A 20,191-nucleotide genomic window follows, 5' to 3' on the forward strand; every position below is an offset into this window, starting at 1 on the left:
GTGAACTATGGGTATTCCTGAGTGAACACTGGAAAAAGGGAGCCATACTTTGAAAGTGAAGTTTAGATGTGTTTGACAGGTCAAGATTCTCTCCACTATTCATCATGGATCAGGCAAATCACTCTTTAGCCACAAGATCTCCACAAGTTGCTCAGCAAAGATCCATTATTGCACTCGTCTTTAACTAAAGATGTCAAATGAAAGGAGAGATGTGCAAAATGAAGGGGGGTTTCCATCTCGTGTTTCCCAAGCTTCACAATAGCTGTTTATGAAACGAGGAGGGTCTTTACACTTGTTTAAAAGAGAGTCCAACAAAGTGGCATGGAATATGTGATGCCAAACCCTGTCAAGGTGAAAATAAAGCACAATGATAAATTATTTGTCTTCATGAGCCATCAGGCTGCAATGACTTTCCTCAAGAGTAGCGCCTTGAAGTCCCCCATCTCACCTCAGATGAAACTGTAGCAACTTCTACACCATTGTTAGATTACAGACTTTTAACAGTTTTTTGCATCACTAAGAGACAGACTTTTGAAATGATATAGATGGCTTCTTCTTATACCCAAATCATGTCAAGAGAGATGCTTCGGAGCTAAGATAGTACAAAATGATCCACTGTATGAAATAAGATACTACTATTAATTTGTATGCTCAGAAGTCCAGATGGGGAGAGAGGGAACAGGAATGTAACACCCTAATACAGGAGTGCCGAGCTGATCTGATGTAAATATGATGTATTTCCTTACTGATAACAATGTTCTATAGCAACTTACTTTTTATAACTAGTTTGGAGAACACAGATATGATACACTACATCAATCATAATGGCGGTGACAACCGTTGGTGTACACACCAAAGTCAATGGCTGCGACCTATGGTGACGTCTAGTGTTAAGCACAATGCGCCTGATTAGAATGGCGGAAGGCCCGCCACCGACAGACTGTCCGTGGCAGGCCCTCCGCCATTGTGCTGCTGTTTCCCCCCCACCAAATTACGATGGTGGGGGGAATCGTTGGTTAAGCCTGGAGGTTGTAAAGACCGCCCGCCACGGTTCCGACAGGCGGTCCTTTTCCGACCGCCTGTCGGAACCAAAACATTGTCCAACATTGCGTTGCAGGTACCGCCGTAGGGATTATGATATCCCTTTTCTCAGTTCATTTTTCGGCAGACAATCTGCAGCAAAATGAATGGCGGAAAGGGATTTGGGGGCCCGTAGCGGGCCCCCCTTCATCTCTGAGCCTGGGGCAAGGGCACTGGGGGGCACCTATGGTGCCTCCCTACATATCCCTGTACCATGTGGCAGGCACGGCATGGTGCCTGCCACTTAGTGCAGGGATACGAAAGTGCCTTTTTCTGTACATTGAGGCGGGGGCTGCTGGCTGCATCCCTGCCGCAATGTTCGGGATAGGGCCTATGACCGCTGCTTTGGCGGTCGCATCGTAATGCGGTAGGTGGGTAGGCCGCCTCATAGGTGGCCGGTCCCACTACTGCAACGATATCCGACCGCCATCGTAATGAACCCCAAAGTGTTGAAAATGTTAGAAGACTTCTTGAGCATGTTGCTCATAAATAGGTTTTGTTATTTATTTTTTTTGACTGGGAAGTAAATGTAGGGAGGTTATTAGTCACTGACAGTTGGCGTAAGCAGTGCAGGGGAGAGGGTGGATCTCAGGTTGAATCCAAGCAGAACTATATAAATCGTAAACTATCTCTGATAAAGAAGCTAATCGAGGGATAGCATTGAATGCTGGTAAGGTAACATCTATTACAGAATTGAGAGGAAAAGATTCTTGTGAAGACTGCCAAACGAACGAAATACTAACACATTACAAACGATAACATGGACTCAATAATCCCAAAAAAGCATGACCGGTCCTTGCTCACCCGGGCAGAAATGGGATGGAAAAGCCTATTTGTAATAGATCAGAGATCTCCAACCTTTTGTGTAATAAGAACTACTTATATTCAATTAAAATCATTGTGAGCTTCTAATAATATTAGTGTTGTAACAGTGATTACATCAGACAAGATCCCATTAGTGGTCACCATATGCAACATTACTAGCAGTGATCACCTCCGCACATCAGGTATAGTTGCCAGCAGTAATGTAAAAAAGGCTTTGTCAATTTTGAATGCATCTACATAGGTAATACATACCAACCACAGTGCTGGTGTGCCCCTGGCACAAAAGTAATAATATTAGTAAAAATCTCCCCACTTGAATTATCACTGAAAAATCAGCATTAAATATATTTTGAAATTCAGCCATTTTTCTCAATCATCAGGTTATGAGGTCTGAAAATACACACATATTTGTCTTAAATAAACAGTTTTGGTACATGCATATTAATTCAAACAAGCAAAAGGTTTACATTTAGTAGGCTGGGATGCAAACAGGAGAGCTACATCCAGATAGTTGGAGAGCTACTCGTAGCTCACGAGCGACTTGTTGGAGAAGCCTGTAGTAGATACATCTGACCTCAAGAAAAAAGGGACATTTTGAATGCCTGGGGAACCACCATTTTTTCCCTTCATTTAATTCTCACTCGAGGTGTTGCAATACTGATGAGATGAGAGGTAAGATTTCGCCATATTCACAAGTGCCATAGGATGTAATGCATTTGTAACCAGGGAGACAGGATATCCGCTGTGTTTGTGATGGGGTAACCCATACGCCAAACTCTAAATAAAGCCATAAGTCAGATTCAGGGTACTCATCATCCTCTGAAGCCCAAGTTTATTTTGAAACACATACTAAAGCATTGTGTGCGTTAAATTGTCCTGCCATAATTCCAAAGTCACCCCGCAGACTCACAAAGGAATCCTACACCCCACTCAAATACAAGTTGCGGACCTCATGAATTCCAGCCTCTAACCAAATGTTTTTGTCATACATTTGTGTCAGTTGCCTGAACCTCTGCATTATACAAAAAGTGATGGATGCAATGCTTGAATTATTCTCAGACGCTGGTAATTACTCTGGCCACATCCCAGTCTATCGTTATTTTGCACATCATGCCTCTTCATTTTGGATTCTGCAATATGCAAATTAGCCTTGACCCTACTCCAATAGGAAGAGTTCAGTCCGAACTGCCCGGCCAGGTCCTACTTGAACTGGAACACAAAGCACTGTTAAAACAGCCCGTGTTCTTCCAAAGGATCTAAGATCAGTGATCTGAGTTAGAGTGTAGGAATAGCTCGTGCCTGCCTGTAGTTATGAGTCCCCTGTGGTGTCCGCGGGGATGTGTAGGTATTATCAGCGGTTTTCTGGAACATTCTTTTGATATGTAGTCGACTTGCTTGTCTGAGAATGATTGATCAACCTGATTTGTTACAAGAATGAAACTATTTAATATTAATAAATTAAGATTTATTTTATTTAAAATCTTCCCAATAAGCATCCTAAACTGAAGGCATTGTGGCATAGTACAGAGGCCAAAACCTCATTTAAAACTGTAGAAAAGAAAGTTCAACTAAAAGTATGCAGGCTATAAAATTAATATACAATTAGGAAAGGTGCATACAACCATTTGTTCAGTGCAGGTGAATTTGCCAGTGATAACTTTAACATTTTGAGTAGTATGACTTTGTAGAATTCCATATATCAGAACCCATTCAGAGTACTGGTACACACCTATCCACACTGTGTGAAGCACACAGCTGAATTGTATGCATGTATTACTACCTGATTTTATTGGACTAAATCCACATACCTTGTCTAACATGTTAGAGATGAAGAACCAGATCCATTATTCAGTTTTTTCATCCCTTCAACATTGAGTTAATAGGTTTCCATAGGGAATCTGAATGCAAAAATGAGGCCTATGTGATATCTGTACTGAAAGTCCACACTTCTGTTCTCTGGACCAGAGCCTAAATCATTTACCCAGAGATAAGATAATACAAGATCTGGAACGGGCCAAGAACTGCCTATGACCGGATCTGGAAAACAATCAATATGTTGCCTTCTGATCCCACCTCTGAACCTGCTTCACAGCAGCTGATCTTGAACTGCAGTCTCATGCCCCAAATCAACCAAAATGATTAAAATCGTACCCTTGCCCATCTGACCCAGTTTTGGTACTGGGAGCCTACCTCCACCTTGAGCAAATTCTGTCAAAACCAAGGACGGATTCCTTACCATCTCTCTTAACCTCCTAGAACATCTGGGCTCAATACGTATCTATATTCCAGTGTTTATCTGTAGATCCTTTCTAGAATTAGATCTTACCAAACACAGAGTACAGCTGCCAAATGGTGGAACACACACAATTGTCTGACGGACTGCATCAGGACGAAGGCACTTGGATGCCCCACAATGTTTAAATCAGTCTTACTTTTAAAGATGTTTGTATGCTGCTGCACCTGCAGCCGCAGGCTTCCTTGCCATTATCTTCTGGATACTCGTTCTCCTCAACAGGTTTCTATCATGCTTGTGATCATCATCCATTACCAATGCACTGCTCTTTTGACCAGCAGCCTTTCAACTTGTCCGTATGGTTGACTTGGTCTTTATAGTTTAGCACCAGGCAACAGTGAGAGGGAATAGTAAGATCTCTCACTGACAAACATTGAACCATTCCTGCCTATGGTCTTTGAGTCGTGCTGCAGAAACAACTTATAAACCTGCATTTACAGACTTTATACAGGGTACATGGACATTTACATCTTTCCATGTATCTTGTAGTAAAACTGATACCATCAGACTGCTCATCGTTAACACGAGTCTCCACAGGTTGCCAGTTGACTCAACTTTGATCCCTCCCACCTAAGTAGATGCAAGCATCTATGAAAGCAAGCTCACCAACCAATGATGGCATTAGAATGTGATGACATGCTTTTTTGGATAGTGTAAACAAAGGACAACATTTGGGGCTGAAGCCCACTCATTATGACTATGTAAAGGCCAATAACAATGGGCCTGATTATGATGGCGGTGGGGCCGCCACCGTAAGGCTGTTAGTTGCAGTCCCATCGTCATCTACACCCATTGGTCCGACCGCCACATTAAGATGCAGGCAATCGGAGCACGGCTATCGTGGGGAAAGACCGCCGCATCCGACAGGATCAAAGATCACTGCCGTAGAGATTAGGATGTCCCTTTCCACCTGCTCTTTCATGGTGGTTCACTCGCCATAAAAAGGCAGGCAGAAAGTGACTTTGGGAGCCCCTAGCAGGTCCCTCTTCTCCCCCCGCCCTCCGCTATGGGTCCTGGGTGCCCTCCTAAACATCCCTGCACCATGTGGCAGGCACAACATGGTGCCTGCCACATGGTGCAGGGATGTTTCAAATGTGTATATTTTGTATTGTGGAGTGTGCTGCAGCCTGGAGCACACGCGACAATACAAAATATACACATTGCGACCTCCGTGAAGGTGGTCGCATCGTAATGCGGGTAGCGGGACCGATTACTTCTAGTCTGGCGGTCCTGTTTCCACCATGGTGCCGGTCGGACAAGAGTCCGACCGGCATCCTAATCAGACCCAATGTTTCAGATGAAGGTACGTGACAATGTGGCACTCTCCACTCGCGCTTTTCCTAACAAACCTTAGCACACACATGCATGCACGCACACTCACGCCACACACACACACACCTCTCTCTCTCTCTCTGTCTCGCTCTCTTTCCAATAAGCTCCAATCTGTAAAAAATTGGACGTTTGAGCACTTTGTGCCACATAAGTAACATCAATGCTGAACCCAACTATCCTGTAACAATAATAACCTTGAAATGATAGAAATACAATATTTGGTATTAACTAAAATCTGCCAAATGTACTTAACTTGTCCATTCCCTTGTACACACACATTGAAAGTGGTCCAGTGTATGCATTTGTTGTAAGGGAGCCAAATTATTTGCGCTCCATAACCAAGGGTTTTGGTTTATCATGTTACCAGGTGACAAAGCATTAGGATGTGGGACTTAGTTTAATTGTTTACTCGTTCAACTCCTAAAAAGTATGCCTTGACTACAGAAGCATTAGACTGGATTTCAAACATCCCAACATTTGACTGCGTCCTAAACTTCAGATGGATCAGGCAGGATCCTATGAGAGCAAAGCAAGAAATAAATAGGTTTATTTAGGTAAAAACTACTCCCATTTCCGAAATGAAACCTATTTATATTACATACAGACAGGGAAGTGCCTTACTCAAGGCTTGAAGTAAATACTTTTGGCTGCATTTAATGAGCCTCTTCTCGCAGCTGCTGAGAGTAACCAAACCATAGACTTTAGATGATCTGTAGGTATTTATTTTGATAATCAGCCGTATAAACATTTAGGCGGGTGATCTAATTAAGTCATAAATGCAATATAGTTTTGGCCAGTGATTTGGTTGGAAGCAGAGAGCTGTTGATAACCTTGCATAAAATGTATATATTTTTTAAATATTTATTTGTAGGATTTTCAACAAAGCAGTACAACATAGCATTCAGTGCAAATCAACTCTGCAGGCCAGTCACCCTCCAACCCGCTATCCCTCGCCCCCATACTGCTCAGGAAGTAATAATGTTCTGTGCACCAATCCTCCTGCAAGCAAGAATATCCTATACATTAGAGTAGTCCACACCAGGTGATCCTATCAATAGCTTCAATACTTCTGTCTTGATGAGTACACACTCCATTCCTAACCAGAGTCCGAATCCATAGTCCCACTTGTATTAAAGTTGTCTCCAGGCTGCCACGGCCCGGGGGCTTTCTCATCAGTGCGGGCAATGCGTATGTGATGTTCCTCAGCAGTTCCCCTTTCCTAAACATCATGCACCCATAAACCTATACTTGGCACCCTGCTCTCCATCCAACCCACAGCAGCTCTGTGCTTCGCTAGAAGTAGCGTAAATTGCAGACATTTGTAAGACATTTTACGTCCTCTAGGTTTCTTTATTTTCCCCAACAGTCATGCCGCAAGCATCCAGGGAATTTCAATGCCTGTGGCTTCCCCAACTCTGGGAATCACCTCCCTCCAGAAATTTAGAACTTCGGCACTGTGCCAGGCCAGGTGAATGAAACCTGTATCATCCTTCCCGCAAGAAACCCATCTCATGTCTTAGTAGGATCTATCCCATGCAGCCCTACGGGGTTATGTAGGTACGATGCAAGTAATTGAAATGCCGCAATTTGAGTCTATGATTACGGGATACTTTCTGCACCAAGCCGCACGCAAGGTTCCAATCTTGATCCTCAAATGGTTCACCCAGATCTCCCTCCCATGCTTCAGTACTATGGTATGGATGCTTAGTGGCATCCTCCCAAGTGCCCTTTAAAAAAAGAGTGACAAGGTGTCTATACGTTTTCTAAATTTCCCCCACCGTCCCACTTGGCATAGTGCTGGAACTGCCCGTTCCCCACCTGGAAAGTGTCCAGTGCGTCCTGAAACGTGAGGAACGTTTCCCCTGGGAAAAGATCACGCTCCAGGTGGCATCCCCCCCCCCCCCCACCCTCCACCTCACCATGGACATGTCCCGTTCTATGGCTCGAAAGGGTTAGAGATCCCAGATACACAGTTCTCTAACCTTGCATAAAACATTGAGGTGAAGGTATACATGAGCTCGCTCTTGAGTAAAGTTGAACTTTAATGAAAAGCTTTTTCCAAAATGACGACTTGGTTTACCTCAGTAAAACGGGTGGGTACTAGGGTAGATGTAGCTAACTATAGTATTGTAACAATACACAGGAGTATAACCCGTTAACCCAGGAGAGACCGGGCGCAATGTATAACAAAAAACAATGTCTCAACTGGGGATTATTTTGAAGGGGGAACCAATTTTAACAAAGTGAAATAAATCACATAAGAACCAAGGGGCAAGAAGGGAGACCACAGTATAAGTAGAGTAAGGAAAAGGTATTTATACAATGGTTCAAGTAGTTAAAGAAGCACTACAATACATTCAATTGTAAAATGACCTAAGCACACAACGTACAAAACTGAACGTGCTGGTGAATAGTGAGCGACGCACTGATACAGAAGTGTGAAAAACAGCATGAACGGCGCAAATGAAGAGGAGATACAAGGATCAACAAACAAGATAATTATATACAGTGAAGTACAAAAAATTATTATTTGGGACGTTTTTGTTGACCACAGGGAGGCCTTAGTTCTAGGCTGTGTAGTCGACGGCGTTTCGACCTGGATGATTTCAGGTCATCATCAGGACAGAGGTCATAGATTAAAGAGTAATGCTTCTGAGGTAAAACATGCAGGACACGAGTAATTAAGGTTGTTGAGGGTATGTGATTCAAGATTCGGGATCCAAGAGGAACAGAACGAGGGATGGTCGTCCGACCTAAGCGCAAGGAGAACCGGTGGGGTACAAGGGCGGCTGCTTGTTAAGGTAGTCGTGTTCTTAATCGAAAGATGGTGGGGCCAGTGTCGAGCAGGATGGCAAATTTTATTTAGAAAGTCCAAAACGACTGTTCCACGACAAGGGAGTGAATCTTGTAAGAATAGTCTAATTCTTAATTGAAGGTAGGAACCATGTCGAGCAGGATGGCCAATATTATTTAGAAAGTCCAATCTGACTGGTCCACGACGAGGGAATGAATCCAAGGCTGGGAACAAAACCGCAGAGCTGTCGGGGGAAGACCTAGGTCTTCCCCCATCCTGCTCGACACTGGCCCCACCATCTTTCGATTAAGAACACGACTACCTTAACAAGCAGCCGCCCTTGTACCCCACCGGTTCTCCTTGCGCTTAGGTCGGACGACCATCCCTCGTTCTGTTCCTCTTGGATCCCGAATCTTGAATCACATACCCTCAACAACCTTAATTACTCGTGTCCTGCATGTTTTACCTCAGAAGCATTACTCTTTAATCTATGACCTCTGTCCTGATGATGACCTGAAATCATCCAGGTTGAAACGCCGTCGACTACACAGCCTAGAACTAAGGCCTCCCTGTGGTCAACAAAAACGTCCCAAATAATAATTTTTTGTACTTCACTGTATATAATTATCTTGTTTGTTGATCCTTGTATCTCCTCTTCATTTGCGCCGTTCATGCTGTTTTTCACACTTCTGTATCACTGCGTCGCTCACTATTCACCAGCCCGTTCAGTTTTGTACGTTGTGTGCTTAGGTCATTTTACAATTGAATGTATTGTAGTGCTTCTTTAACTACTTGAACCATTGTATAAATACCTTTTCCTTACTCTACTTATACTGTGGTCTCCCTTCTTGCCCCTTGGTTCTTATGTGATTTATTTCACTTTGTTAAAATTGGTTCCCCCTTCAAAATAATCCCCAGGTTGCTAACTATAGTATGGCATAGCCCCAGAAGTGTAAGCCAACAGTGTGTGTATGTCAGTAAGGGGGTCTACAGGTCTTCCCTGTCGTCTTCAGCCAAAGTCAGTCTAGTTTGCAATGAGTTTTAACCGCTTGGCCTGTACCCACCCTTTAACAATAATGAGACAAGTCCTTAGAGCTGCAGCGAATTGGTCATGGTCATCGCGCTCTTCATGGTCAGGGTCCCCTCTACCTCCAGCAACGCTTCTCTTTTTATGCCCCCGCTCGGGCCTTGCGCTCGGCTTCTATGGGCCTGGCCCTAGTTCCTAGATTTAGACTTCAGAGGATTGGAGGTTGTTCTCTGGTGGTAAAGGCCAGCAGGGCCTGGAATGCCCTCCCCCCTGATCTTCGTCTCACGCAGGAGCTCGCTGCTTTCAAAAGGAAGCTGAAAACATTTCTCTTTGTCTGATCTACTCTGTCTGCCTCAGGTTTCGCGCCGGGATACTCGTGAGTAGCCGAGCGCGTTATAAGTGGAATATAACATGGTCGAGATTACTAACATTTTAAGGGATATCCCCGCTGCGGCATGCTGATACTTGCAGCGGGTGTGACTGTAGATGCTGCTGCTGCCCATTGTGATTGGAGGAAACTACAGTATTGTATGGAGAGGGAAATGGTTTATCCCTCTGTAAGTTTCCTAGGATGAAAAGGGAGGCTGCCACAAAATGAACTCTTGTAATGTTGGTTGAGTCCCCAGCAACGTGGCTATAAGAGGAAGAAGGAATGAAGGGACCCAACTAGAGCAGCAAATCCGATTACATTTATTGCTTCTTTTGTTACACGGCGTCATTACTGTTTGGTTACCATAATAGCTGCTAATATGAACTCTCGAATTACACCACCTTGCAAAGATGTTGCATATAGTTGGCTCCTTTTCATTTTTTTCATCCACTTTCTTCTAATTGTTTGCTTGCTTCTGTCAATTTCCAGGTATTCCAATACTGCGCAAGCTCTGGAACAAGAGACCAAAATGGGTTTAAGACGCTTTGAAGTTTGTGACAATATTGATCTAGAGACTATATTAATGGAGTATGAAAGTTACTATTATATAAAGTTCCAGAAATACCCCAAAGTTACCAAAAAGGTGTTGGATAGCGGTATGTAGACCATGTCACATTTCTCAAATTACTTTTTATTCTATTCTATTATAGTTTTGCAAGGAGTAACTCTAGAGGTGCTTATATTTAAATGAAACAATAAAGTATGTAAATGGAGCAATAAAGTAAACATTTAAAAGTTGCCCAAGGTTGACAGTTGTACATTTCTAGATAATCGTGATTTTATTTTCTTATTGTGTAGTCATTATGTGGTCATTTTGAAAATTGTTTAGTATTTTTTTTCTTTTTTTCTAATACAGTAGAAATGTGATAACAGCATCAGTTAAAATATAGTTCAGGATAATTTTCTTGCATTTATCTGAAACCACCTCTTAGTTTAACTACTGTCTGAATGACATTACCATCTCCTTTTTAGCCATACTAATATGATCCATATTACTCACCTCTGTGATAATTTGGTGATAGCACTTATGTCTCAGTATGTGCAGGGGATCTCTTGTTAGCTTTTAGGTTCTGGTTCATCATGAATGTACCCCATCATTCTGACTTGCTGCACTAACTCAAAACCCACACAGCCCCAAAACTGTGGAGTGGCAGAAAGAAAGAAATCCAACTGTGTGCAGGTGTGATTTGTTGGTAATTGATGCTAACTCCATTTCACATACACAGTGTGTCTTCACACCAGTGCATTCGTGATCTGTTAGATAACTGGGGCCTTCAATCACTACCTTCCTCTCTCCAGTGAAACACTGTACATCCACACTCTGTGACAAATGGCGGAGCCCACATTGCACTTGGAAAGTGATTGACAGTGAAGGCTTGTAATACAGTCACAATTTAGCACCCACCTGTATAAGAAGCCCTGTGCTGTCAATCACCCTATCAGTGTGTACACAGGGTCTGCCATGCTGCATTATCTGGAACCATGACTAGGCTAGAGGAGCTGAATCCAGGTGTGGTGCATAAGGCAGACCCAGAGCAGGACATATCTCAGGCTAAGTAAGAAGAGAACGTTTGGATTACTCCTGTTGTACGTGTGTGTTTGTGTGTGTGTGTGTGTGTGTGTGTGTGTGCTAGTCCTGCTGCCTAAATGTGTCTCCAAGCAAACCTGATTCTACAGCCACGCAACCATCACTTATAATACCCCCCTCCCACTCATACAGGAAGTACTTCTGGCATAACAATGTTTTTTTTTAACCTATTGTCCGCATTCTTGCTGCCCATAAACAGATGCCCGCAAACTACAGGTGGGCATCTTGCTACTGGGCCCACTTGAGTCCACTGTCCTACCTAGGACCGTATTCCACAAAGTGCCCCGGGGGCGCAATCGGTGTTTGCGCCTGCTTTGTGCGGCCCGGGGACACTTTAGTATTACAGATGGGGCTGCAGACGCCTGTGCCGCTCTACTGTAATACCGATAGCGCTGGTGCAAACAAATCGCCAGCGCTAACTTCAAGGGGCATTCCCTCATTTGCATGGGGGCGTGCCCCATGCAAATGAGGGAATCCCTTTGCCTCTGCACCCGCACTGTATTACAGAGGCGGGAGCAGAGGCAAAGAAAAGAAGCTCTCAGAGGCGCACTGACAGTGCTTGTCAGTGCGCACCCTGAGAACAGCCCTCTGGAGGGGGGAAAAAAGGGGGTCCGATGGACCCCTCAGACATCCCCTTGCAGTCATTGACTGCACCCACCTGCAAGGGGATTTCTAATCTTCTTTAAATGTGCATGCGGCTTACCGCCTGCACTGTGAAAACACGGAGCGGCTATAAAGCAGCCGCTCCATTTTTCACATGAATGCGGTGCCCCCAGGGCAGCGCAAGTACGCGGCTACCCTAAGAGCGGCACATTCATTATAATACGGCACATTTTCCTTTATTGTGCTTGCACACCTTTTGAAAGGTTTGCCCAGAGCAATGAAGGAAAATGCACCGCATGTATAATGCGGCCCAGGTGTCAACTTTGACATGATGTTAGCATTAGCAGTGACTACTGTGGAAGACCTCTGTGAGTTTCTGAAGGAGAGTGGCTGTGAGAAGTTGGCCTGGTATATGCTGTTCACTAGTTAAAGTGGACACCTCGCACCAGTACAATTCGACTCTTATGGTAGTAGGTTTAAGAATTTTTTTTTAAAGAAAGCTATCCTAGTGGTAGCTGTGGAGAGAAGCCTTCAGGCTAAGTCTTTAGAGGAATGGAAAGCAGCTTGATTGTTTTACCTTATAATCTCTTGAATTACTAAATGAAAGGACACCACACAGGTATATATATCAAATATATATGTATTTAACACTAACAACTCTCTGCTAATCTCTTTTTGAGATTAGAAGTCAGGAACATATGCACAAATCAACATTTCACAATAAGTTAAGCACAAATATGGCTGGCGCCCTAGGGGCGTACCAGACCATATACTAAAAAAGAGACTTGGAGATAACGACTTGCGAGGGGACAAAGCCTAGGGCCTTCAGAAGCACTGGGGCCTCACGAAACCACCCAAGGCAGGTAAGTAAAGGACCCACGGGAGACGCATGCAGTGTGAGAACACAGCCGCAAATCCCTATTGACTTCAATGGAGCAAGTCGCGATTGGAAATTTAGAGTTGAAGGATACTTCGGGAGAGTCTACAAGCAAGTCACTTACAGGGTAAGTAGTTTTAGAGCCAACACCCACAGGAGCACCGTAGTGCTGGAGTTACCTCACCCAGGGAAGCCGGGTGCATAGGTGTCTTTTGGTGTCGGGTCGCGGCGTCGTTTTCAATGGGACCCAAAGAAGACTTGCTGCTTGTGAAGAAGTGTCCGGTGGAATCCAAGGCTGGATTTAGAAGAAGGAAGACCTGAAAGCAGAGGGTACTGTGTTCAAAGTCACTTGGCAGTGACCCGGGGCAAGGAAGATGGATGCCCACAGTCGTCGGGTGATTTCAGGTGATCCACGGGTGTCTTGACTCTTCAGCCACGAGGTCCAGGAGGCGTCGACGACGACCAGGAGCTGGATTCAGCGTGTCCCACGAAGTCTGCAGCTTACTGCGGTGTCAGTGACCAGATTGGAGCCAACAAGCCTTGGTAACAGCAAGTCTCGTGGAAAGGATAAAAAGTCAGCGGTGCAGACCAGCAAGGTCTGAGGGACTCACCCAGCGAGGGTAAGTCAGGGAAGTCCTGGAGCAACCAGGGGAGCCCTTTGCAACTGTAGAAAAGTATTCTGGGGACCCGCAAGCCAACCGGCAAGGGATCGCGAAGACGCCTCGGAAGGATTCACTCAACAGGGGCCCACCGTCAGTCGGGACGGGGTAGGCCTCTGATCTTTGGAGGGATTGCTGCTGGAGGCTTGGACCACACGTGGTCCAATGCACAAGTTCGTAGAACGTCGTGAAGGGGTTGCACTTGAAAATAATGCACGGTACCCAGGGGTTGCGGTTTCTTGTCACTCATGGGGTCCACTGGACTCCGCGTCACTGGGGACTCACGATGGTTAGAGAAGTCAGGAAATCCTCTTCCTGGGCTGCAGGGACTTCGGACTCCGGCGGGAGTGGGAAAGTTTGCGACCGTTGATTGCAAGATTGAGTGCCTGCCAAGCAGGGGAGCCACTCCTTGACTCCAAGGGAGATTATTCCGTCTTCCATAGGTAATGGAACGTCGTAGGTCCAGGATTCGTCTTCAGAGCGTCGTCCAGGGATATCTAGTTTGCAATGGAAAGGGTTCCCTAACTTATACTGAAAGAAAGGGAGGGACTAGCTCTATGACCCCACCTATGGGAGGGTCAGGGGAGTGGGTGGCTACACCCACTTCCCATTGTACAGTTTCGCGTCAGAGCAGGGGCAGGTAGCCCCTGAGCCGGTTTGAAATGGTGTATGCACAGAGGAGCCTACTGCTCCCCCAGTGCAGGACTTCAAAGCACTCTAGGAGTGCACCCACCCAACCCCAATACACTAAACCCTGTCTGGGAGGTGGTCACACCTCCCTGTGACAGGATACCTATTGTTGGGTCTCCTCCATTGCGAGTTTCGGTCATCAACAGGAGGCCAGCCCAGTGTCTGTGACTGGTGGCATCCATTTTGTGATGCCAGGGCTCTTCAGGATTCTACCGTGTTTCCGCAGTAGGTACATGTCTATCCCTCTAGAAGCATGGGATCATACTCCCACACCAGTTACTGGTGTGGGGGTATGAGTCCAAAGCGTTTGACATCAAACACAGCATGTTTTGATGCAGCCATTCCAAAGTTAGCATTTACCGCAAGGTTATAATGCACTTAAGAGTATATGGTTTGACCGCATTCACAAACGGCCCCAGAGAATGGACTCTGAGAGCTGCAGAGGGGCCCTGCTCAGGCAGAGGCACCCCCACACATGGAAACCAAGCACCCTGCCCTTAGGATTGATAGGGCCTGCCTTAGGGGTGACTAATAGGTTTAAATGTGTGTGCAGGGAGAGATATAGTGCACCTATATCTCAGTGATGAGTGCTAACACTACCTCACCCAGGCTGCAGTAGCAGGCCAGTGGTGTCAAATTTAGTCTGCTTCCCAGGGGTGGCATAATACATGCTTCAGCCCCTGGTAGGCCTGTGAAGTACCTATGCCCTTGGTACCTAAGGTACCATATACTAGGGACTCATAAGGCACCACAGTATCCAATCACTAGTGCACCTAGTATGCACTCCATGTTGTTTAGAGAGAACAGAGAGGCTGGCGCCCTGATTAGCAGGGTCCCAGCCAGACATTAGCCAGAAACCTTTGTAAACATCAGAAAAAAAGTGGGGGCAACATAAGAGGCAGATCCTACTCTCCTACAGTGGCCCTCAGAGAACAGAGATTTTTTACATGTACCATGCTCTGGCAGACTGTTCTACAATGAGTCATCCACCTCTGAATGGGATGCCAAGCAGCCAGCTGCAGTGTTACCGAAGTTTGAGCTGACACAGCACATGGGATTCCTCTAATGGGCACCTGTGATGGTGGGGAGTGGCCCCGTGCGTGGAACAATGAAGACCACTAGTCCAGATCAAGAGCTGTAAACGTGTTTAATGATCACAGTGCAGTACACGAGTGAATAACTGTCCCTCTCCTCCTTCTTGGTTTCTGTTCCACCTTCTTCGGGGGTTCTAGGTCCGATGGGATGACTCCGGCGTTCATGCAAGGAAGAGAAAGACCACTCTTAGATCACTGTTCACCGGTTTTGATAGTGAAGGGGGGGAAAGGAGTGATGGGTCACCGGGGGTCCGCCACCAACAATGCTACCTTTGGTCCTGGTGAGGTGATACTGGGATAATGCCCTGTTAACCAGCCCCCTCAGAACCACCCCCGTGACCTCCCTGTTACTTTACCCGGTCCCTCCCCTAGGTGAAAGAAAACCCAGGATTCGACCCCGTACCTTTCCCAGCCACGCTCCTCCCGTGGGTGCGTGGCAGGGCGAGACGCCGTGTCGTTGGCCTCCAGGCACTCAGTCCTTCTCGTTGTGGGGGTAGTCGTCTCCTCCGTTCCCGGTTCTCCCGACTCTTCCTCCGTGTGCTTCCTCTCTCTCCTCGACTCTCGCTCCGTCCGCGTCCTCGCTCTCCTCGACTCTCCTTCCGTGTGTCTCCTCGCTCTCCGTCTCCACTCGCTGTCCGATCTCCTCTCCTCCGTGGGCTTGCGCGCCGGTCCCTTCGAACACTTCCTCCTTACGTGCGCTGCTCAAAGCGGATTGGTGCGCCTGGGGTGACGTCAGGAGGGGCGTGTTGGCCTCCGCAGCAAGCCAGGCCGAATTAAAGGGGCCACGGGCGTCCTGCAGAGATGGTGGAAAGGCAAAGTCACTAAAAGTTCGTTCCGTCCCCTCCTCCTCTCCAGCGACCACGCGACACATCCCTCCCCCTGGATTTTCCCGATCGGGGGAAATCGGGTATCGGGAGAGAAAGTCGGCATTTCCCTGGTCCATCCCTTTTCGATGACGCACTTCAAAGCAATAGGGCTGTAAGGCCAGGAACCACCGGAGGATGCGCTCATTGTGACCCTTATTCCTCTGGAGCCAAGTGAGAGGGGCATGGTCCGTAAAGAGAGTGAAGGGCCTACCCTCTAGATAGTACCGCAACTTGTCCACCCCCCACCGAACAGCCAAACACTCCTTCTCCACAGTGGAATAAGCCTGTTCACGTGGAAACAGCTTTCGGCTGATGTATAGGATGGGGCGTTCGCATCCCTCAGCGTCCTCCTGGGAGAGAACCGCCCCAATCCCAACCCCGGAGGCATCAGTCTGGAGGATAAAGGGTTTCTGGAAGTCTGGGGTCACCAATACAGGGGAGGAGGTGAGGGCGTTTTTGAGGGACTGAAAAGCAGCAGCTTCCTGGTCGGTGGGAGCCCTTAACCGGGGAGAGGCATGAGACTTACGGAGAAGATCCGTAAGGGGCCCTGCCAGGGTTGCGAATTGGGAGATAAACCTTCTATAGTACCCCACCAGTCCCAGAAACGCCCGAAGTTCTCTTTTGGTTTTAGGGTAGGGTAAGGCCTGAACGGCTGCCACTTTTTCTTTTTGGGGTTCTATGTTGCCATCCCCGAGGAGATATCCTAGATATTTCACCTGTTTAAAAGCCACTCTGGATTTCTTTGCGTTTATGTGGAGCCCCGCCTTGCCTATACTCTCAAGAATGTTGGCCAGATGTTGAAGGTGCTCGGTCCAGGTCTTACTGAAGACCACTATGTCATCCAGATAGGCGGATGCATAGGGGAGATGTGTGGAAAGGAGGGTATCCATAGCCCTTTGAAAAGTGGCCGGAGCACCGTGTAGCCCAAAAGGCAGTACGGTGAATTGGTAATGACCAGAGGGGGTGGAAAAGGTGGTTTTCACTTGGTCTGCCGGGGCTAGGGGAATCTGCCAATAGCCCTTGGTGAGGTCGATAGTTGTTATGTATTTGGCCTCACCAAGGCGTTCCACCAGTTCGTCAACGCGGGGAAGCGGGTAAGCATCCTGCTTGGAAACTTTATTAACGGCCCTAAAGTCTATGCAAAACCGGATACTTCCATCCGGTTTTGGCACCAAAACCACTGGGGAGCACCAGTTGCTATGGGAAGGCGTGATCACTCCAGTTTTGAGCATTTGTTGTATTTCTGCTTGAAAGGCCACTCTTCGGGCTTCCGGTATCCTGTACGGTTTTTGCTTTACAATAACCCCGGGTGGGGTAGGGATGGTGTGTTCTGCTAAGTGGGTTCTCCCTGGTTGATCGGAGAACACCTCCGAGAACCTGAGAAGAAGGGACAGTGTTTCTTCCCGCTGGGTTGTAGAGAGCTCAGGATTGATAGGGACGTCCTTGACGGTATGTACCAGGGGCAAGGTGACAGAAACGTTTTGTGATGGTTGTGGAGGTTTTCCTAACCACTTCTTCAGTATATTGATATGATATATTTGTGTTTTGGTTTTTGTCATCTGTAGGACATAAGTGGTTCTCCCTATCTTCTTAATTATCCGGAAGGGACCCTGCCACTCCTTTTTTATCTTTTGTGTGGAGGTGGGTAATAACACCAGGACCCAGTCACCTACATCGAGCTCTCTCCACTTCTTCCCCTTATCATAGAAGTATTTCTGTTTTGTTTGGGCGATGGCCAAATGGTCGTGGGCTAGGGTCCTCAACTTGTGTAGTCGGGACTGCAACTGGCGAGTATAGTCTAACAAGGCCTCAGCTTCCTGTTTCCCTTCTTTTTCCCAGCTGTCTTTGGTTATTTCCAGCAAGGTTCTAGGTTTCCTGCGAAAGAGAAGCTCAAAGGGGGAGACACCTAGGCTGGATTGGGTCTGGCTCCTTAAAACAAACAAAGCCAACGGCAAGAGCTGGTCCCAGTTCTTTCCATCCCCAGACAGAAGTTTCTTCAGGGTCAGTTTAAGACTTCCGTTGTATCGCTCAACTAAGCCATCTGTCTGGGGGTGGTACACCGAGGTCTTTATATGTTTGATTCGTAACTGTTGGCATACCTGTTTCATTAAGTTGGACACAAACGGGGTCCCTTGGTCTGTGACTATTTCTCTGGGGAAACCCATTTGTGAAAACACCTCAACCAGACGCTGCGCTATGACGGCGGAAGTGGCTGCTCTAAGGGGAAAGGCCTCTGGGTAACGGGTGGCGTAATCAACCAGGACAAGGGCGTATTGATGTCCTCTACTTGACTTGGGTAGGGGTCCTATGAGGTCCATGCCTATTCTGTCAAATGGATTGCCTATGATGGGCATGGGTTGCAGGGGGACCGCAGGTGGGACGTAAGGGTTTCTTCGTTGGCATATCTGACATTCCTGACAGTACCTCTGTATTTGGGCATATACACCCGGCCAGAAGAAGTGCTGAAGAATGCTCTGCCCTGTTTTTTCGGCCCCAACGTGACCCGCCATAAGATGGGCATGTGCAAAGAAAAGTATCTGATCCCTAAAGTCTGAGGGAACAATAAGTTGAGGTGTCGCGTCTGCTTTCGCCAAACGGTATAGGAGACCGTTTTGTTCAACAAACATGGGATACACTCTGGTTGAGGGGTCTTGGTCGGCTCGGGCTTTGTTCCAGGCATTGATAAGACTGGCATCGTTTAATTGGGCTGTTCGAAAGTGGGTATCCCTGGCCCAGGGTTCGGACGTCAATAGGGAGACACGACAAGGTTTGGGGGACATGAGGGCTTCGCTCATCATGGACGTAAAGCATGGATTGTCAGTTCCTATAATGAGTGGTTCGGGAAGGTTTGTGAGGACCCCTACTATGGCGTCCATGGTGGCCCCGGTGTGGGTTTGTAGGCTGATTGCAGCCAGAGGATATTCCCTTACGTCCCCGTGAACACAACGAATGCCCACCCTCCTGCCAGGTAGGATCCATGAGGGTGGAATAAGATCCTGCCTGACTACGGAATGTTTGCAACCGGAGTCTAGCAGGGCCCGTACCCCTTTTCCCTGTATGGTTACACTCACATAGAACACCGGTCCTGTTTCCTGAGCGAAAAGAAGGGAGTGGGGCAAGTAGCTCACGTCCATAGGTTCCTCCTCTTTCTCCCTCTTCTTCCTGCAAAACCTGGCTATATGTCCCCACTCCCCACATTCATAACACTGAGGGCCTGAAAAAGGGGGGGGATCTGGCCGGACTCCTCGTGGTCGTACTGACTCAAAGACAGGCTTAGAGGGTTTTCTTTCTCCTTTTCCGGGGACAACAGGTCGAGCGTGGCGTTCTGGCTCTCTTGGGGTGGGTCGGCCTTGCGCTCTGGCGTACGATGTGGCCATTTCTACAGCCTGTTCCAGAGTCAAACCGGCGTGTTGCTTCAGCCATCGCTGGCTGGCATAGGGGAGAGACTCAAGGAATTGTTCGAGGTAGATTTTTTTCATCACGTCCTCCATGCTGGACTCCTGGGGTTTCAGCCATAAATCAGCCGCCTCTTTGAGTTTGAAAAAGAGAGTTTGGGTATGTCCCCAGGGGCCCCGCGTTCTTGTCGAAATCGTAGCCTGTGTGTCTCATCATCCACTCCCAACCTATCCAGTATATACTGCTTTACCAGCGCATAGGTGGCGGTTCCATCTTTATTCACGGTTTGGTAGGCCGCTTGAGCTTCACCCACCAACAAAGGCGCCAGGTAGAAAGGCCATCTTTCTCCAGCCCAGGCACTAGCCCGGGCTGCTCTTTCGAAATTCAAAAAGAATGCCAACGGATCTTCTCCTGGCGTAAACTTCTGAAGGGGGACCACCGCTCCCGGAGGGGCGGCTGCTCTAGTTTGCCCTAGCGAAGCCATGATGAGTCCCTGTCCTTCGGCCAATTTCACTAGATTATCGGCTTGGTTCTGAATAGCCGAGCTGAACACGGCCCGATCGGCTTCCGCCTGGGAGGTGGTGCGTTCGATGGCCCATTCCATTTTGGCCTGGCTCTCCTTCATCTGGTGACTGAG

The 20,191-nt window shown here is 47.2% G+C and overlaps 1 protein-coding gene across 2 annotated transcripts in view; it reads left to right on the forward strand.

Moving 5' to 3' along the window:
- Positions 1 to 20,191, forward strand: part of KATNAL2 (katanin catalytic subunit A1 like 2) — a 296,166-nt gene that overhangs the window by 72,783 nt on the left and 203,192 nt on the right. For both annotated transcript variants that reach the window (XM_085629413.1, XM_085629423.1), the window contains exon 3: positions 10,211 to 10,377. In XM_085629413.1, coding sequence (XP_085485539.1) covers positions 10,211 to 10,377 — 167 coding nt within the window. The remainder of the gene's footprint in view (positions 1 to 10,210; positions 10,378 to 20,191) is intronic.

This window comes from Triturus cristatus, chromosome 2_1, assembly GCF_964204655.1.
Source record: "Triturus cristatus chromosome 2_1, aTriCri1.1, whole genome shotgun sequence".
Classification (NCBI taxonomy): Eukaryota; Metazoa; Chordata; class Amphibia; order Caudata; family Salamandridae; genus Triturus; species Triturus cristatus.